This window comes from Corythoichthys intestinalis, chromosome 16 (genome assembly GCF_030265065.1).
Source record: "Corythoichthys intestinalis isolate RoL2023-P3 chromosome 16, ASM3026506v1, whole genome shotgun sequence".
Taxonomy (NCBI): Eukaryota; Metazoa; Chordata; class Actinopteri; order Syngnathiformes; family Syngnathidae; genus Corythoichthys; species Corythoichthys intestinalis.
Window position 1 is genome coordinate 29,613,390 of NC_080410.1, and position 16,945 is coordinate 29,630,334.

The following is a 16,945-nucleotide window of genomic DNA, read 5'->3' on the forward strand; positions in this document are numbered from 1 at the left end:
CAATTTGTTTAAAATATGCATCTGATTTTCGGGATTTTTTTGGGTCAAGTCCTCGGAAATTTTTGGTCAACTTAAGAAAATTTGGCGCGGATTTCTACAAATTTCCCATACATTTCGGTAGGGCTGCAAAAACAATTTTTATAAGTAATTAATCAGATAATAAGATAAATGTCACTTTTTCAATTACCTTTACAATTTAACTTAAAGTTGTTTTAGTCACGTTGTAAGTAACAATGAAGAAAAATGGATGACAATTTCTTTCAGAAATATTTTATTACAGCTTCTTGACTTCACTAAACTAAGTTTTTAATAAAAGTTCTGAGTATAAACCATAAAAAGAATTTTAAAAAGTGCTGCTGATCGACTTTTTTTCTTTTGAGCAACTCGCTGATATAAATTGCGTCAATGACTTGTTTATTTTCTTTAAAAAAACAAAAAAATTCAAATAAGGAGGAGGCATACTGTAATGAATCAGTTTTCTTTATCAAACAGTTGTTCATAAATACAATCCAAATTCAATTTCAAAGCACACTCTCTTCTATGACTATTTAGTTTGGGTTGATATGAGACTAAGCTGTTATGTGAATGGGTTTATGTGAGTGGTTTCTTTGTTAAAGATAAATGAGACAACTTTACGACAAAACAATAACTCAAGTGCTAATATGCTTCTCCAAGACATAATACAAAAGGACACTTAAGACACTGATTAGCATAATCGCTAACTAGCTTAGCGCTCCGTGCTAAGTAGTAATGTCTCATCATAAAATAATACATATAATACAACTGGCTTCATTTACTCACCTGTGACGGAGGCACACTGGATCTAACAACACAAAAGACAATCTAACTCTCAACACTATGTAATATAATTGATTCAGCAACCCAATCTGAGTGTAGCAGTGAACTCTCTCTCTCCTGCTCTAATCACTGGCGCACGTGCGCAGCCTCACATTAAACACACACAAGGACCCAAACAGGATTGCTCATAGCTGCTGGGAAAAATCAATTATCAAATTAGTTGGCAACTAATTTATTTATTAATTTTAATTGATTAGTTGTTACAGCCTTACAATTCGGAAAACAATCTGATCAAGTCCAATGAAATTCGTAGGAAGGTTTTATAAATTTTTTCGTCATCTTACATATATCCTATTTCATGTCACTTTTTCATCAATTTCTACTCATTTTCTGGTTGGGCTCTAGAAAATATGAGGTGAATTTCAAGAAATTTCTTGTAGATTTCGGAAAAAAATATCTTGCCCATTTCTAGGTAATTTCGAGGAATGTTTTGTCAATTTCTGTAAAAGTTAGTCAAAATTTGGTCAATTCCGCGTCAGTCGATTCTAGAAAATTTGCCATGAATTTCTGCAAGTCTTCTGTAAAATTCAGAAAAAAAGCGAATTGATTCCTGGGAAACTATAGAAAAACTGTTAATAGATCTGCAAAAGTTTTGCCCCATTTCAGTGAAATTTTAGATCTGTTTTGAGATATTTTCTGTAAATTTGTGGACGGATTTTGTCAATTTCTGTAAACATGCACAAAATTTCAAGGAAATTTTTGGTCAGATACTAGAAAATTTGAGGTGACTTCTTGCACACGCTAACATATATTCCTAAAAATTTTGCTAATTTGTGGAATTCCGAAAATATTATACATTGGAATTTTACCATCCAAGTGAATAAATCTCTGATTTGTGTGGCTTCCTAACCTCATGTGGCTCCTCTTCCAGGTGACGACGTGGAAGACGGTAGAGACCAGGAAGAGGGCGACGAGTCCAAGGCCATATACCCACGCCGTGGCACGGTGCCATTCGTCAGCCGACAGGCGGTGTAGCAGCGCCGTGCCCACTAGGGCGGGCGCGATCAGGAACTGCACACACCAGGCACACACCTTAATACATTGGCTGCCATTGACGGCACTAGACATTCAATCCGTTTGAATCTGGATGCCTGACGGCTGTCGTTCGATCGTGGACTCACTGCGTGGGTGTAGCAATTAGCAGCATGCTCGTAGCAGGTGGGCTGGTAGCGACAGTTAGCAGAAGGCCGTCTATTCATGAATCTGGATATTGCAAAAAATTGGGTTAGTCAGGTTGAAAAATATATATCGTATTTTGCGGACTATAGGCCGCTCAGGAGTACAAATCGAACTGGTCAAAAAAAGTGTCAGATAAAGAAAAAAAAACTGGTAAGTCGCATTGGACTATAAATAAAATTTTTGAAAGAAAAGCGCTCCAAACTTATAATCCATTGTAATCGTTGTTGTGGTTTGGTTAGATCTAAGTATAGTCAATACAGGGGTAACCATTATGTTGATCGTGATCAACCAGTGGAACGCAATGCTAATGTGGGTAGCTCGCGGCATAAAAAGAACAAACAAAAAATCTATATATTTTTTTAATGTACATACTAGAGGTCAACCGAAATGGGATTTTCAAATGTCGATGCGGATACCAAATTTTTTTTTTAGCCAATATCCAAAGCCAATTTTGTAAGCCAATATTTAAGGCCGATATTGATGTATTTTTTTCTTAAAGCATGTAGATTATGAATGGGAATTTTTTTTTAAAAATCTTCAACAGCATCAAATTTACAACGATGACCTGAGACTTAAAGGATTATTTTGGTCTAGTGCTACCAAACCAACCAACACAACTCTTCTTTTTATGATTAGACACACTCAGCGAGAACAGTACATTATTTTCAATTAATTAACCCACTAAGACGTCACGACGAGATGCAAACAAGTGAGCCTTTAAGAAGATGCTCACCATGCTAAAGCTAATGCTAACGTGAATGCTACGCTGACCCTACGAGTTACATTTAGAGTTTAAGGGTCACTCAGTAAACGCCTACAAGGCTAAAGCAACATAGCATATTCTCTCATGCAAGATTAAAAAAATGCTACAATATTTACAAGAAGGCAAGCCTGAAGCTTCCTGTAGGAGCCTGCCCTCAAACTACCGCAGGGTCCTTCCGGGATCCTACCGTCACTCAGCGGCAGCCACACAAATGCCTGATCAAAATCCTTTTTATCTGCTTTTTTTTGTTTGTTTCTGTTAATCAGTCAAATGCCAATGTTAGAAAAGAGTCCATATTCCGACTCGATAGACTGTATAACGGTTAGGCATGTGCCGGTATGAGATTCTGATGGTATGATCACCTTAAGCCAAAATATCACAGTTTCACGGCGTTACGATATTGCAATTACAGCTCTACAATGTGTTACTTTGAGATATCTGGGTTAAAAAAAATCAAAACATATTAGCAAATTGGAACATAAGTATAATCTTAAATTCAAGTAAAAAAAAAAAAAAAAAAAAAAATTAAATAAAAATTAAAATAAATGCAGTCCTTTAGGTGAGCCTAAACCCACAACCAGAGCTCAACATTATTACCATCAGGACAAAAATAATTATTTTCCATAGAAAGCACGTGTGTATGACTAATAACATGTTTACATTATAGACACACTCTCATTCTCAACACAGACAGTAGCCAGAGAGAAAAAAAACACGTTTTACCACCGCTAGACACACTAAACACGCTCGAGTTAACTCTCGTAGCTCGTGGGAAACGTAATGTGAAATCATATTGGAGGTATTGCCTCCTCTCCAGCTCCCCTCCACAAACATGTTTTACATGTCAGTTGGCCCTCCTCCTGTAAGCCGCAGCCGTCTGCAACTTTTCTGTAGCCGAAGTAATCCCATACCATACCAGCGATTTTGTTTTCGTGTTTGCTATCTTGTAGCACAGCTGATTAACTGACACTGAGCAACAACCAGTGGGTGAGAGCTTTCTCCCTGCATTATTGGGACATAAAAAAGAGCTAATATCTTAGGGACGGAATGACTGAAAGTTTTTGCGGTTTTAAAACCGTGACGTTTTCATACCACGGTATACCTTGAGACCGGTAATCGGCACATGTCTAATATCGGCCGATCTCTTGTACATACGTGGTTAATTGTGTTGTGTGCAGGGGTCGCGTTAACCGAATCTTTTCCATTGTTGACCGTTTTTTTAAAACGGTGACGGAAAAAACTGAAGTCCATCTGTCATTTGAGAGGTTGCAATTCACACCCCAGACCACAGGGTGGCGAGTGAGCATATTAATTAGCTATTGTCTCTCTTGATGCATGACGTCGTTGGTCTTACTCGGAAAAATGTCAAGGCAACTGAGTGTTTGCCTGGCACGGCCAGACTGTTCTCCCTGTATTTTTCAAACACTGAGAGAAAAGTCTGGGACACAGCCTCTCGAGTAGGTACAAAATCAATCGACAAATCAGATTTGTTTATTTGCGTGACGTGTTCTTCACGAGCAACGTCACTCTTGCGCGCCGAAAGTTGTCTCTGCAACAACACGGATGGCGAACGGGAGAGCCGAGAATATGTTCCAATTCGCGGCAAATTCAGTTTTAAATGAGCTAAAACACATCGACACGAGTCATTGACAACAGTCTGTCTCGCGCTAGCCATGTTGAATAAACTCCGTTCTCCTCGTATGTTTACTTCCGCGCGCAAGTCCTTCGTCCTGCCCTCGTCGCTTTGCTAACGGCACGTCTGCCCGTCGCTGATTGGTGCACTCCGCTGTCTGTTTGCCTCTTGTTAAGCTTGTTCGGACAGAATATTAATTTAAAATGAATGAAAACTAAATACTATTGAATATGTCATTATTATCATTTTAAAAATGTAAGTGACGGGTAAAAATAGATTATGACCCGATTTTTATGACATTGTCAGTCAAAATGACAGACAACGAAAAAGTCTAGTGCAACCTCTGGTTGTGTGAGCAAGTTTTGGGGGGTTTGCAGCCTCACACCCCCACCCCTACCCCACCCTGCTGTCAAGGTAGATCGTGGGAAGTTGTAGATCTTAGAGCAAAAAAAGTTTGCGCACCCCTGCCCCCTGCTGGAGAACACTAACATTTCTTGTCTTCTCAATCACAAATCAAGAGCGCCCTCTCCTGTGGTTAATCTTTACTTCAGTTTTACATTTCTGAAGCCGTCAAATTCTACATTTTAATATTAAATAAGTCGCACCTGAGCGTAAGTCGCAGGCTCAGCCAAAGGATGAAAAAAAGTGGACTTATAGTCCGGAAAATACAGTACAAAGTACAAAGCTTTTGGCGATTAAGAGTTTATTTCATGCTTCAACATCTTCACAGATAAAGGAATAGATAAATGAAAGAAACAAGCAGCCATAAACCTTGGAACACTTGTCAGCTCAGCAAGTATCAGTGGACTTTAATCAAGGATGTTTCATGTGCCAACAAACATTTATCAGTGTTTCCCCTAGGATTTTTTGAAGCTGTGGTGGTGGGCTGCATCGGAGTCGGACAGCCTCACCATGTCGTGCCACAGCGAATTTTTTTTTCTTCATTTTTTCCCCCAAGAAGAACCATAACAAAGATATATTTGAAATATTTCATTAGCCAGGCTAATGTTGTACCTCTCAGCTACAGTACATGTATGTAAAATGCGTAGCTGATTACAGCTACGTTACCCGATGTACTAATGCGACTTTTTTTCTCGTGGCAATAGTACGACTTACATCTCGTAGTGACTCAGGGTTGGCAACCCAAACTGATGAAAGAGCCATATTTGACCCCCAAAAAAACAAAAACAAAAACTGATACAGTATGTCTGGAGCCACAAAAAATTAAAAGCCTTGTACAAGCCTTATAATTATCGATACTAGCTATATTAGCCTACTATAGAAATGACTAAGTTGGCTAGAAATACGTAATTAGCCTTCATGATTAAATGTTTATTTTCCCTGCAGTGGATCCTATAGAGAATGACGCACCACGTGACTACTCTGTTGTACTATGCCACCACAAGTTTAACTTCATTACAATATTAATGAATTGAAAGAATGTTTGTGTCATGTTTGTCCTCCTAGAAATCCTATTAAAACAAAAAAATATATTTCCCTCCCCCATCTTTTTCCATTTAAAAAAAAAAAAAAAAAAAAAAAAAAAAAAAAAGCTCCGAAGCATCGCTAAAGAGCCGCATGCGGCCCGAGAGCCGCGGGTTGCAGACCACCGTCGTAGTCCTCCTTTTTCCTTTTATTTGACCCTCATAAGTACTACATTACCACAACAATAACAGTCCTTCTGTCAACTGACCCATTTAGAGCACTGGGGGAATTCTAATAGCCGTGTAAAGAGTTTTACTTGATTCGGTGAGAAGGTGAATAGTTTTTTCCCCGTTGTTCGTAAACTAAATTTCCACACAAAGGCACGTCGAGGTACCATTAACTTAGCAAGGAGAGGTATGAGAGTCATTTTTCGAGTGTCCCAGAGCTCGCGAAATTTGGGTGGGGGGGCGCATTTATCAAAGTTTCGTCAGCCGTAATTGTCTGAAGTTGTCTGAAGCGCGCCGGTGTTGTGCCGAAAAATAGCCACTCCACGTGAAATGTCCCCCCTGACGGGAGCGCCCACACGTCACTCGTACAAACAGCCTTTTCTTACCAATCGATGGAACCAGAAACGACGTTCTTGTACCGTGAATATGTATCATTTTACTCTGCTTGAACTGATAAATCGTTTACTGTGACCAACGCTCTGAAAATAGAGCAAGGCTTTATTTTGGGCCCCGCCTCTCCGCAGTCTCTCAGCGCAAGTTAGTCAAAGTTTGCTTTCCGTCCAAGACGGCCGTCCACCGCTCACTTTCGCCGAAAAGTCCGATCCAAATTATTGTAATGCCCCGGATATGGGCAAGAAGGAGAGAAGTCTGTATTTGCTTACCCACTTTATTGTGGTAACAATAATAAAGAAAAACAATAACAAAATAACAGCGGGCTGCTACAACATGCGACCGCTATCTCTCGCTATCTCGCTCGTTCTCCCATTCTTCCTACTCGTTCCCCTTGCGTCTCTTAAGGGGGGGCCTGCATAGTTACGAACATTAGGCTACAATACACAATGAATAGGTGTCCGCTGAACTCCTCCCACTCGGCTGCCGCTAGTTTGAAGCGGCCTTAATTTTTTTTTTTTTTATTTAAATAAATAAATAAAATACATCTCATTTGCCAGGCGTGGCGGCTTTCATTTTAGTGTGGCGGTGCGCCACAATCTGTTGAATATAGGGGAAGCCCTGATTTATGCAATGCTGTCCTGAGTAAACGCACAACAACTAGGATATCTGCCATTTTGATTTAGTGGTATTTCAAACTACAAGCATACTTGTTGTTTTCTAGTTTCTACTTACAAGTTGCTAGTAGGAACGCTTGGAGACTATTTTGTGGGTTTTCACTTGTACACTAAACTTCAGGTAGCTAAACTTAATTTTCAAAGCTTTCAAATTGACTGCGGAACAGCAAACTAAAATGGCACATCTCGTCTCCTTTTTGCACACTTTTTGCTGGGTCTACTCAGTGTAAACATGATTGTTTACCCAACTCTATGTTGTTCGGGCAAACCGATTCGACATTACAGTGTTATATGCAGATAACGGGACAAATTTACCCATGCACGCCACATGATGGCGACAAAGTACTACTTAACAGAAAATTGAATTCCTCAACTCACTTGAAAAGACGCCCAATTTCTATCAAATATTATTTCCTGCTGTCATTCGATCTACGTTTGATGACGTCACACATATGCGTTTGCGCTCCAATTTAAACGGCATGAAAACAGACTTGACAAGCTCATAAGGGTTATTGATGTGAATTGCTCTTTCTACAGGAGCCACCTGTACAGCACCTCTTCCGGATATGTTCACATTCCACAATGTTTTGGAAGGACTTTAGCAGATTTATTACTCTTCAGCTCTACAAGGACTTCATTTTGAAATATGACAAAGTTCAAATTTTTTTTTTTTTTTAGAAAATATAGACACGAAGATCTGTAGTTCATTATAAATGTATTACTCATTCTGGCTAAATTCGATATCCACAAATACAGCCACCAAACACCAAACTATAAAAAAATTATAATGCTGTATTACATTAAAACAATTAATGGTTAAAAATGCTTTAAAACAATTCATTTTTGTACCACTTACAAGTTGTTTGAATATACATAACTTTTGTATATATATATCCTCTGACATATTTCGTTGTTAAAAGTTGTATACCTATGTATTAGAGATGTCCCGATCCATCGGCGTCATTTTCAAAGTATCGGAATCGGCAAAAAAATATCGGACATGCCTTTTTTTAATATATTTTTATTTTTTAATTAAATCGTTTTCTAATTGTATTTAACCTTACAGACATAATATGTTACACTCATCCAGAGTCTTTAGTTTAGGCTTAAGGTAGGGTTATCAAATTCATCCGTTAAAGGCGGTAATTTTATTTTTATTTTTTATTTATCACATTAAAATATTTAACGCAATTAACGCATTATCGCGTTCAATCTGTAATGACGCCGTTTTACCTATATATAAATAGAGAGCTAAAAGGCAGCGTAAAATGAGTAGAGTACATTTTGGCAGCCTTTGGAGCGTTTTTTTAATTGGCTAAAACCTTACAATCCCTCTCCCTATGATTAGAAATATCGTGGGAAGCAATGTGGGGAAGAAAGGTAGTAATTGATATTTTTCTTAACACCCGATGTTATTTCCCAACGCAGAGAAGATATATCAATTGGTACCAATACGCACAGTCATGGTTGCACTTCCCATCATGCATTTGGGCAGAACAGTTAAATGTCTATAGTATCATTTACTGAAAGCTCAACAAATACACCAGATGGCAATATTTACTCAAAATATACAAAGTCACATTTGTCCTTTAAGAATTAGCAGTCTTTCTATCCATGGATCCCTCTCACAGAAAGAATGTTAATAATGTAAACAAATACAGTACTTATGTACTGTATGTTGAATGTATATATTCGTCCGAGTTTTATTCATTTTTTTCTTAATGCATTGCCAAAATGTATATGATCGGGAAAAATTATCGGGAATGATTGGAATTGATTCGGGAGCAAAAAAAAAAAAACACAATCGGATCGGGAAATATCGGGATCGGCAGATACTCAAACTAAAACGATCGGGATCGGATCGGGAGCAAAAAAACATGATCGGAACAACCCTACTATGTATACTTTTATTTTTATTTGAATAAATGTGTGTTTCAATTAAAAAATAATAAAAAATTTAAAAATGACAAGCTCACCTGTGGAAGCTGTTCACCCTTTTCATTTCAGCGTCTTGTGATCCTGAGCAGCAAAAAAAGATAATTTGAATTAAAATAGCGATGAGGGGAAAAAAGGTTCACGCTATATCTGCCAAGCGCTGCCACACCACTACATTAGCATTAGCTCGCCGGCTATACACTCCCTAGCAGCTAACTCTGGCAACAGTTCTAAGGCACCATTTTAGTCTTTTCCTCCATAACATCCTGGACCGAGTGCTGACTGGCCGCTAAGCCTCTGAGGTAGAAAGAGTCATGATTGATAAGAAAGCACCAGAGGGTAAACAAAAAAATCCCGGCGAGACAGCCAAGGAGGCCAACCAGCAGTCAATAGGGACACGCCCGCCAGCCTCCGGGTAGCCTTACAGCGCATGCGCACAGCAATCACTTTTGTGATCGACAGCGAGTTAAGCCAATCAACATCAAGGAAATAGAAATTTCGACCAATTGAACATAAGAAGGTGTGGCCTAACTAAGAAATCACACAATGCACTCGGTAGTCTGCAGACAGACAGGCGGACTCTCAGACAATACAATTTCAAAAATTACAATTTGAGTGAAATTTTCTCATGAATATATATCATCCCACTTGATATGAAATTGTAGCGAATATCTGACATTGTAGATCAAAGCATTCTCAAACCTTTTACCATAAATGCCTATCGTGACTAATTTTCACCATATTTATTTATTCTTATTATTTTAATACAGTGGTGCCTAGACATACGAAAAAATTCATTTTACAAAAAAGTTTTTCGATGATTTTTTCCGCTTCACATAACGAAAAATTATTCATCATACAAAAGACAATACGTATTGTAATAGATCATTCCCGCTCGCAGCAATGCAATAATGTCACTACGTTTGACTATAAATGTCAACAAATGAAATATACATACCACGATGTGCTAAACAATGCGCGTATATATATGAAACAAAGGAAGAATTTTACTTAAAATCGATGCTTTATCAATGAAATTGCAAGCAATTGCCACTGAATTTAGCTCGTCTTTTAGCACTCCTTTTTTTATGAGCTCGAGTAGTCATGTAATAACGTCTGAAGGAGCTGCAACCAAACAAACTAGTTACACAAAAGCACCACTAGGTGGCGACAAAGCGTTATAAATGAAGACAGACAATAAGAGGACATGACCGCAAAATTAATGTGGTGATTTAGTATAGCGTGAAACCAGTTAGGCCAGTTACATGTAAAACGTGACTCATTATATGAAAAATTCACGATAAGAATTCATTTCGTATCTTGAGGCACCACTGTATGTATTTTAATAAACTTTTTCAACTTGACTTAGCATCAACTTGAAAGCAAAAACACAAGTGAAAGATTTTAAAATCTTAACACCTTCACTGCCATTGACAGTGACAGAAGTCAAATCCATTTTAAATGGGATCATGTTTTACTGCCTTTGACGGTGATAGACGTCCAATCCAATTTGACTAGGGGGTTCCAGCCAAAATGTATTGGACGTTTATTGCCATCAATGGCATCCAATGAGCCAATTTTGTAATTTTAGCGTCATGGAGTTAACACTACTTCACATTTATTTAACAGCTATGTATTGCGATCCCTAAACAGTGTTACTCGATGATTTTTGAATAATGTCTGGGATGTTAATGTGAAAGTAACAACTCATGCATCATATATTTTTTTTCTTTTCCTCATTTATGAATGGTGGCTCTTGATTTCAAGTTGTTGTCCAGATGGCGTGTTATTACGTAAGCGCGCTTGATGAGTGAAATAAGAGTGTTTATGTAAGTGCAATCTCTACTTTTGGCCAATGACAAGCTGGCGCTCACCAACTCATCCTTCTCAACGGGAAAATAAATAAATAAAAGCCTAAAACAACGCATTAAAAGGAATTATTGACTGTACGGGACATGTCACGCTATAAAAGAGGGCTGGCCATGAATGAGTATGCTTCAGTGCGTTTGACAGCAATTTACATTGACAGTCAAAATGGATTGGAATGGATCTATCATCAGTAATGGCAGCCAATTAGGCATCCATGAATGAGAAGGTACTAGCATGAATTTCCTTGAATTGGGACAGATGGTTTTCAGAAATGTACTTCAAAATATAGAAGTTGACTGCAAATTTTCCAGATTTTGACCAAAAATTTCCTTGGAATTTACAGAACAAAAAATCATGCATTTTTTACAGAAATTGGCAAAACCTTTCCCAAAATTTACTGGAAATTTTCTGGGAATTTACAAGAATGTCTTTATTATTTTATTTTGTTGCACTAACTAAATTATTCCTTCTGGCCGAACTGATTTTTTTCAGCTTCTCTACATTCCTTTTTTTTTTTATTCATTCATCTCAGTGCAATGGACGATGACCGTCCATCAGCCTCCATAGCAGTCAATGAATAAATGCCTTTGTTTAAAGAGCTCCAAACCTTAAAAAGCACTCTTGGAATTACGTAAACTCTCTGACCAGACTTAACCAATGGTCTAATCCCTGATGGTTGCCAGTCAGGAAGTAGACTTGGATTTGAAAAGACAAAAAAACACCTTTCAGGAGAAACACATTGAACACGGGCCCCTGGAAAGCACAGAGATGCTGGAGCAAAATCGACACATGTAATTAGACATTATAAAATGTTTAAAACACGTTTACGCTGTAAAAAGGGTTTTACATGATCTGCTTGTCAACTAACTGCCAATGATAGAGAAAGAGGTTCAATTTATTTGAACTGGGATGGTTGGCATTAAGCGATCGTGTTTCAGTGCCATTGACGGTTATTTATCCAATCCATTTTGACGTGGAAAAAAAAAAAAAGATACAATGCTCAAGTAGGTCGAAATCCAGCGTAGGGCTACTGCACCTTAAAACATGTTTTTTTTTCTCCTTGAGATAACTGTTGTTGTGATTTGGTCTAAACAAATAAAAGTTGATTTGGATTTTATTGGACTTAGAACGTATGCATAACTGAACAGTATGGACATGCAGGTGACAATGTTTTTTTTAGGCAACCTATAGTGGTTCCTCAGTTTTATCATTATTATTATTATTATAGTTATTCTTTGTTCCGCAGCCACTTTGAGCTCACTTTGAGCCCCTTAGAATGCTTCCCAATGCACCAAAATCGGCAGGCAGGTCAAGACAGGCGCAATCTTTGATACCGTGTAAAGACAATTTCCAAATGGACTATGTAGCGCCCCCTAGCAGTCATTCTTTGTCCCGCCGACGCTTTGAGCCCTACTTTGACCCCCTCAGAATGCTTCAACACTCACCAAACTCAACAGCCAGGTGAACACTGGTGAAAATTTTGATAAAATATAAAATAATAATAATAATAATAATAAAATAAATGAAAATATGCATAAATGTGTGTAGCGCCCCCTAGGAACAAAACCATAATTTCATTTCTTTTTTTTTTTTTTTTTTTTTTTTTTTCCTTTCTTTTTTTTTTTTAAGGTGAAAGAGGAGGTAACAACACAAAGGTTAAAACTTGGAACACATCAGTACTATATGAATGGGATAACATATGTGGTGCCCAGACTGCCGTTAGTACTACATCCAGTTTTCTTTGGGTGGGCAGAGCGTGTCCGTGGGTGGGCACTAACCCCGGTAACGCCGCTGCTTCTGCCTTTGTACCAGGGCTGGTCAAAGCTTAGCATAGCAGTTATGCTTATTGACCATTAGATGTCTCCAAACTAAGATTCTTGGGATTTGCTAAGTGAGCATTTATCATTAATAAAGCATCCAGTGGGGCATCACAATACAATTAGCCATAATATGTCCACGACCGCATATATCGGTATTGATTTGATATCGTAATCGGATTTTTGGAGTTGGACAATATCAGGTTATATCGGTTAAAAACTCATTCTCAGACAACTCTATGAAATTCTTTCAAAGCAGTGATAACAATTGGAAGGTTTATGATGTGGTTCGTTTGTCTGAGTGTTGCAAGTGGTAATATGCCAAAGTTACAGGGTGGACAATGTAAGAACCGTTCATTTTTAGAGCAGATCCAGTTCATCAAACTAGCACCTATAATGGCAGCCGATGTCTTAATTGATGAAATACAGTGATCCCTCGCTACATCGCGCTTCAAACTTCGCGCCTTCTGTCCATCGCGGATTTTTTTTCAATTAATTTTTTTTTTTTTTTTTTTTAAATACAGAGCTGTCCCGAGCCGATCGCATAGTCTCACTCTGCCTCCTTCTCTTCCTTTCCTGCTTTTTGTTCGTCAGGCAGTGCACTGGAGTTGCTTATTAAAGTTAACGATGATTGACAGATGTTTGTGTTTGATATTGCCAGAGACACGAACTTTAAAGCGCCGGATGCGTCAATCATCGTTCTACTTGTCAAACAGTTGCTGTGGCAACTCATTGTGTGTAAGTGAACAGCTTGAGAATTTGAGTAGACTCACTCAATGACGCATTTAATAAAGTCAAGCAATTTTGGACTACTTTATTCTTGTTTAAAAATAGTTATGTGGGACCGCAACATGTTTAAAACATCATAATTATTACATTTGAAGTGCTTTAAAACCATTTACTAAAATATACATATACTTTTTTTTTTTATTATACTTTGGGGGAAAATTTGAAAAAACATGTCTTACAGTGCAGGCCAAAATAATTGCCACCCCTGCAATTCTGTCAGATAGTGCTCAGTTTCTCCCAGAAAATGATTGCAATTACAAATGCTTTGATAGTAATATCTTCATTTATTTTGCTTGCAATGAAAAAACACAAAAGAGAATGACCAAAAAAATTAAATCATTATTATTTTGCACAAAACTCCAAAAATGGCCCAGACAAAAGTATTGGCACCCTCAGCCTAAAACTTAGTAGCACGACCTTTAGACAAAAAAACTACGAACAACCACAAACTGCTCCAGGTCACTGAGATTTGAAGGGTGCCTTCTACACACTGCCATTTTCAGATCTCTCCACAGGTGTTCTATGGGATTCAGGTCTGGACTCATTGCTGGCCACTTTAGAAGTCTCCAGTGCTTTCTCTCAAACCATTTTCTAGTACTTTTTGAAGTGTGTTTTGGGTCATTGTCCTGCTGGAAGACCCATGACCTCTGAGAGAGACCCAGCTTTCTCACACTGGGCCCTACATTATGCTGCAAATTTTGTTGCTAGTCTTCCGACTTCATAATGCCATGCACACGGTCCAACAGTCCAGTGCCAGAGGCGGCAAAGCAACACCAAAACATCAGGGAACCTCCGCCATGTTTGACTGTGGGGACCATGTTCTTTTCTTTGAAGGTCCCTGTAATCTCTGTGTTCCCAAAAATCTCTACTTTTGTTTCGTCCGACCAGAGAACATTCTTCCAAAACGTTTTTGGCTTCATCAGGTAAGTTTCTGCAAACTCCAGCCTGGAATTTTTATATATATGGGTCAGAAGTGGGGTCTTCCTGGGTATCCTACTATAAAGTCCCTTTTCATTCAGACGCCGACGGATAGTATGGGTTGACACTGATGTACCCTCAGACTGCAGGACAGCTTGAACTTGTATGGATGTTAGTCGAGATTCTTTATCCACCATCTGCACAATCTTTCGTTGAAATCTCTCGTCAATTTTTCTTTTCCGTTCACATCTAGGGAGGTAAGCCACAGTTCCATGGGCTTTACACTTATTAATGACACTGCGCACGGTAGACACAGGAACATTCAGGTCTCTGGCGATGGTTTTGTAGTCTTGAGATTGCCCATGCTTCCTCACAACTATGCTTCTCAAGTCCTCAGACAGTTCTTTGGTCTTCTTTCTTTTTCATGCTCAATGTGGTACACAAAAGGACAGAGGACAGAGGTTGAGTCAACTTTACTCCATTTTAACTCACTGCAAGTGTCATCTAGTTATTGCCACCACCTGTTATGTGCCACAGGTAAGTAACAGGTACTGTTAATTACACAAATTAGAGAAGCATCACATGATTTTTCTAAGGGTTTCATTCCAAGCAAAATAAATGAAGATATTACTACCAAAGCATTTGTAATGGCGTGCCGCAAGCAACACGTCACTTCCGCTCATTAATGTTCATGACATTAGCTACTGTTGCTAAGTAGGGACAAGCCACCGTTCGTCCCTAATAGGAAATGAATGGAAATCGTGTACAAAGGAGATGTTAACAGAGCTAAATCTACCAATTCTCTCCGAAAATTATGTGCCCGGTGCCAAATTCACTGGCAAAGATGTGGAAGAACATAAAAATGTTCAGTTAAAGAGATGGCTTGAGTGTCGAAGGCTGAAAAAGACGAAAAAAACGAGCCGACCTAAGCATAGCTTTAGCTTTTTTATCGACGCGACTGACAATGACATTCTCCTGTTTCAACAAGCTATCCTTTACCATCAGCCCTGTCTTTCTTATATATCTTCTGGTTGTCCTACGTCTCTGACCGTTCTTGGGGGTAATTTAGTTAGCTTTGAGTAGCGGTCGCAAATGCTACTCAGTGACAGCCAACGAACACTTTAATTTTTTCATTGATTCTATAATTTATTTAGACTTCCTTACTAAAGTTGTATATATATATATATATATATATATATATATATATATATACAGTGCCTTGCAAAAGTATTCAGCCCCCTTGAACCTTGCAACCTTTCGCCACATTTCAGGCTTCAAACATAAAGATATAAAATTTTAATTTTTTGTCAAGAATCAACAACAAGTGGGACACAATCGTGAAGTGGAACAAAATTTATTGGATAATTTAAACTTTTTTAACAAATAAAAAACTGAAAAGTGGGGCGTGCAATATTATTCGGCCCCCTTGCGTTAATACTTTGTAGCGCCACCTTTTGCTCTAATTACAGCTGCAAGTCGCTTGGGGTATGTTTCTATCAGTTTTGCACATCGAGAGACTGACATTCTTGCCCATTCTTCCTTGCAAAACAGCTCGAGCTCTGTGAGGTTGGATGGAGAGTGTTTGTGAACAGCAGTCTTCAGCTCTTTCCACTGATTCTCGATTGGATTCAGGTCTGGACTTTGACTTGGCCATTCTAACACCTGGATACGTTTATTTTTGAACCATTCCATTGTAGAATTGGCTTTATGTTTTGGATCATTGTCCTGTTGGAAGATAAATCTCCGTCCCAATCTCAGGTCTTGTGCAGATACCAACAGGTTTTCTTCCAGAATGTTCCTGTATTTGGCTGCATCCATCTTCCCGTCAATTTTAACCATCTTCCCTGTCCCTGCTGAAGAAAAGCAGGCCCAAACCATGATGCTGCCACCACCATGTTTGACAGTGGGGATGGTGTGTTCAGGGTGATGAGCTGTGTAGCTTTTACGCCAAACATATCGTTTTGCATTGTGGCCAAGAAGTTCAATTTTGGTTTCATCTGACCAGAGCACCTTCTTCCACATGTTTGGTGTGTCTCCCAGGTGGCTTGTGGCAAACTTTAAACGAGACTTTTTATGGATATCTTTGAGAAATGGCTTTCTTCTTGCCACTCTTCCATAAAGGCCAGATTTGTGCAGTGTACGACTGATTGTTGTCCTATGGACAGACTTTCGCACCTCAGCTGTAGATCTCTGCAGTTCATCCAGAGTGATCTTGGCTGCATCTCTGATCAGTTTTCTCTTTGTTTGAGAAGAAAGTTTGGAAGGACGGCCGAGTCTTGGTAGATTTGCAGTGGTCTGATGCTCCTTCCATTTCAATATGATGGCTTGCACAGTGCTCCTGGAGATGTTTAAAGCTTGGGAAATCTTTTTGTATCCAAATCCGGCTTTAAACTTTTCCACAACAGTATCTCGGACCTGCCTGGTGTGTTCCTTGGTTTTCATAATGCTCTCTGCACTTTAAACAG

The 16,945-nt window shown here is 38.7% G+C and overlaps 1 protein-coding gene across 1 annotated transcript in view; it reads right to left on the minus strand.

Annotated features, from left to right (window-relative positions):
• Positions 1–16,945, minus strand: part of mmd (monocyte to macrophage differentiation-associated) — a 51,550-nt gene that overhangs the window by 5,845 nt on the left and 28,760 nt on the right. Inside the window, exons 2-4 of the mRNA XM_057861236.1 lie at positions 9,129–9,171; positions 1,980–2,061; positions 1,709–1,869 (exon numbers count right to left, since the gene is read on the minus strand). Of these exons, the coding sequence (XP_057717219.1) occupies positions 1,709–1,869; positions 1,980–2,061; positions 9,129–9,154 (269 nt within the window). The 5' untranslated portion in view covers positions 9,155–9,171. The remainder of the gene's footprint in view (positions 1–1,708; positions 1,870–1,979; positions 2,062–9,128; positions 9,172–16,945) is intronic.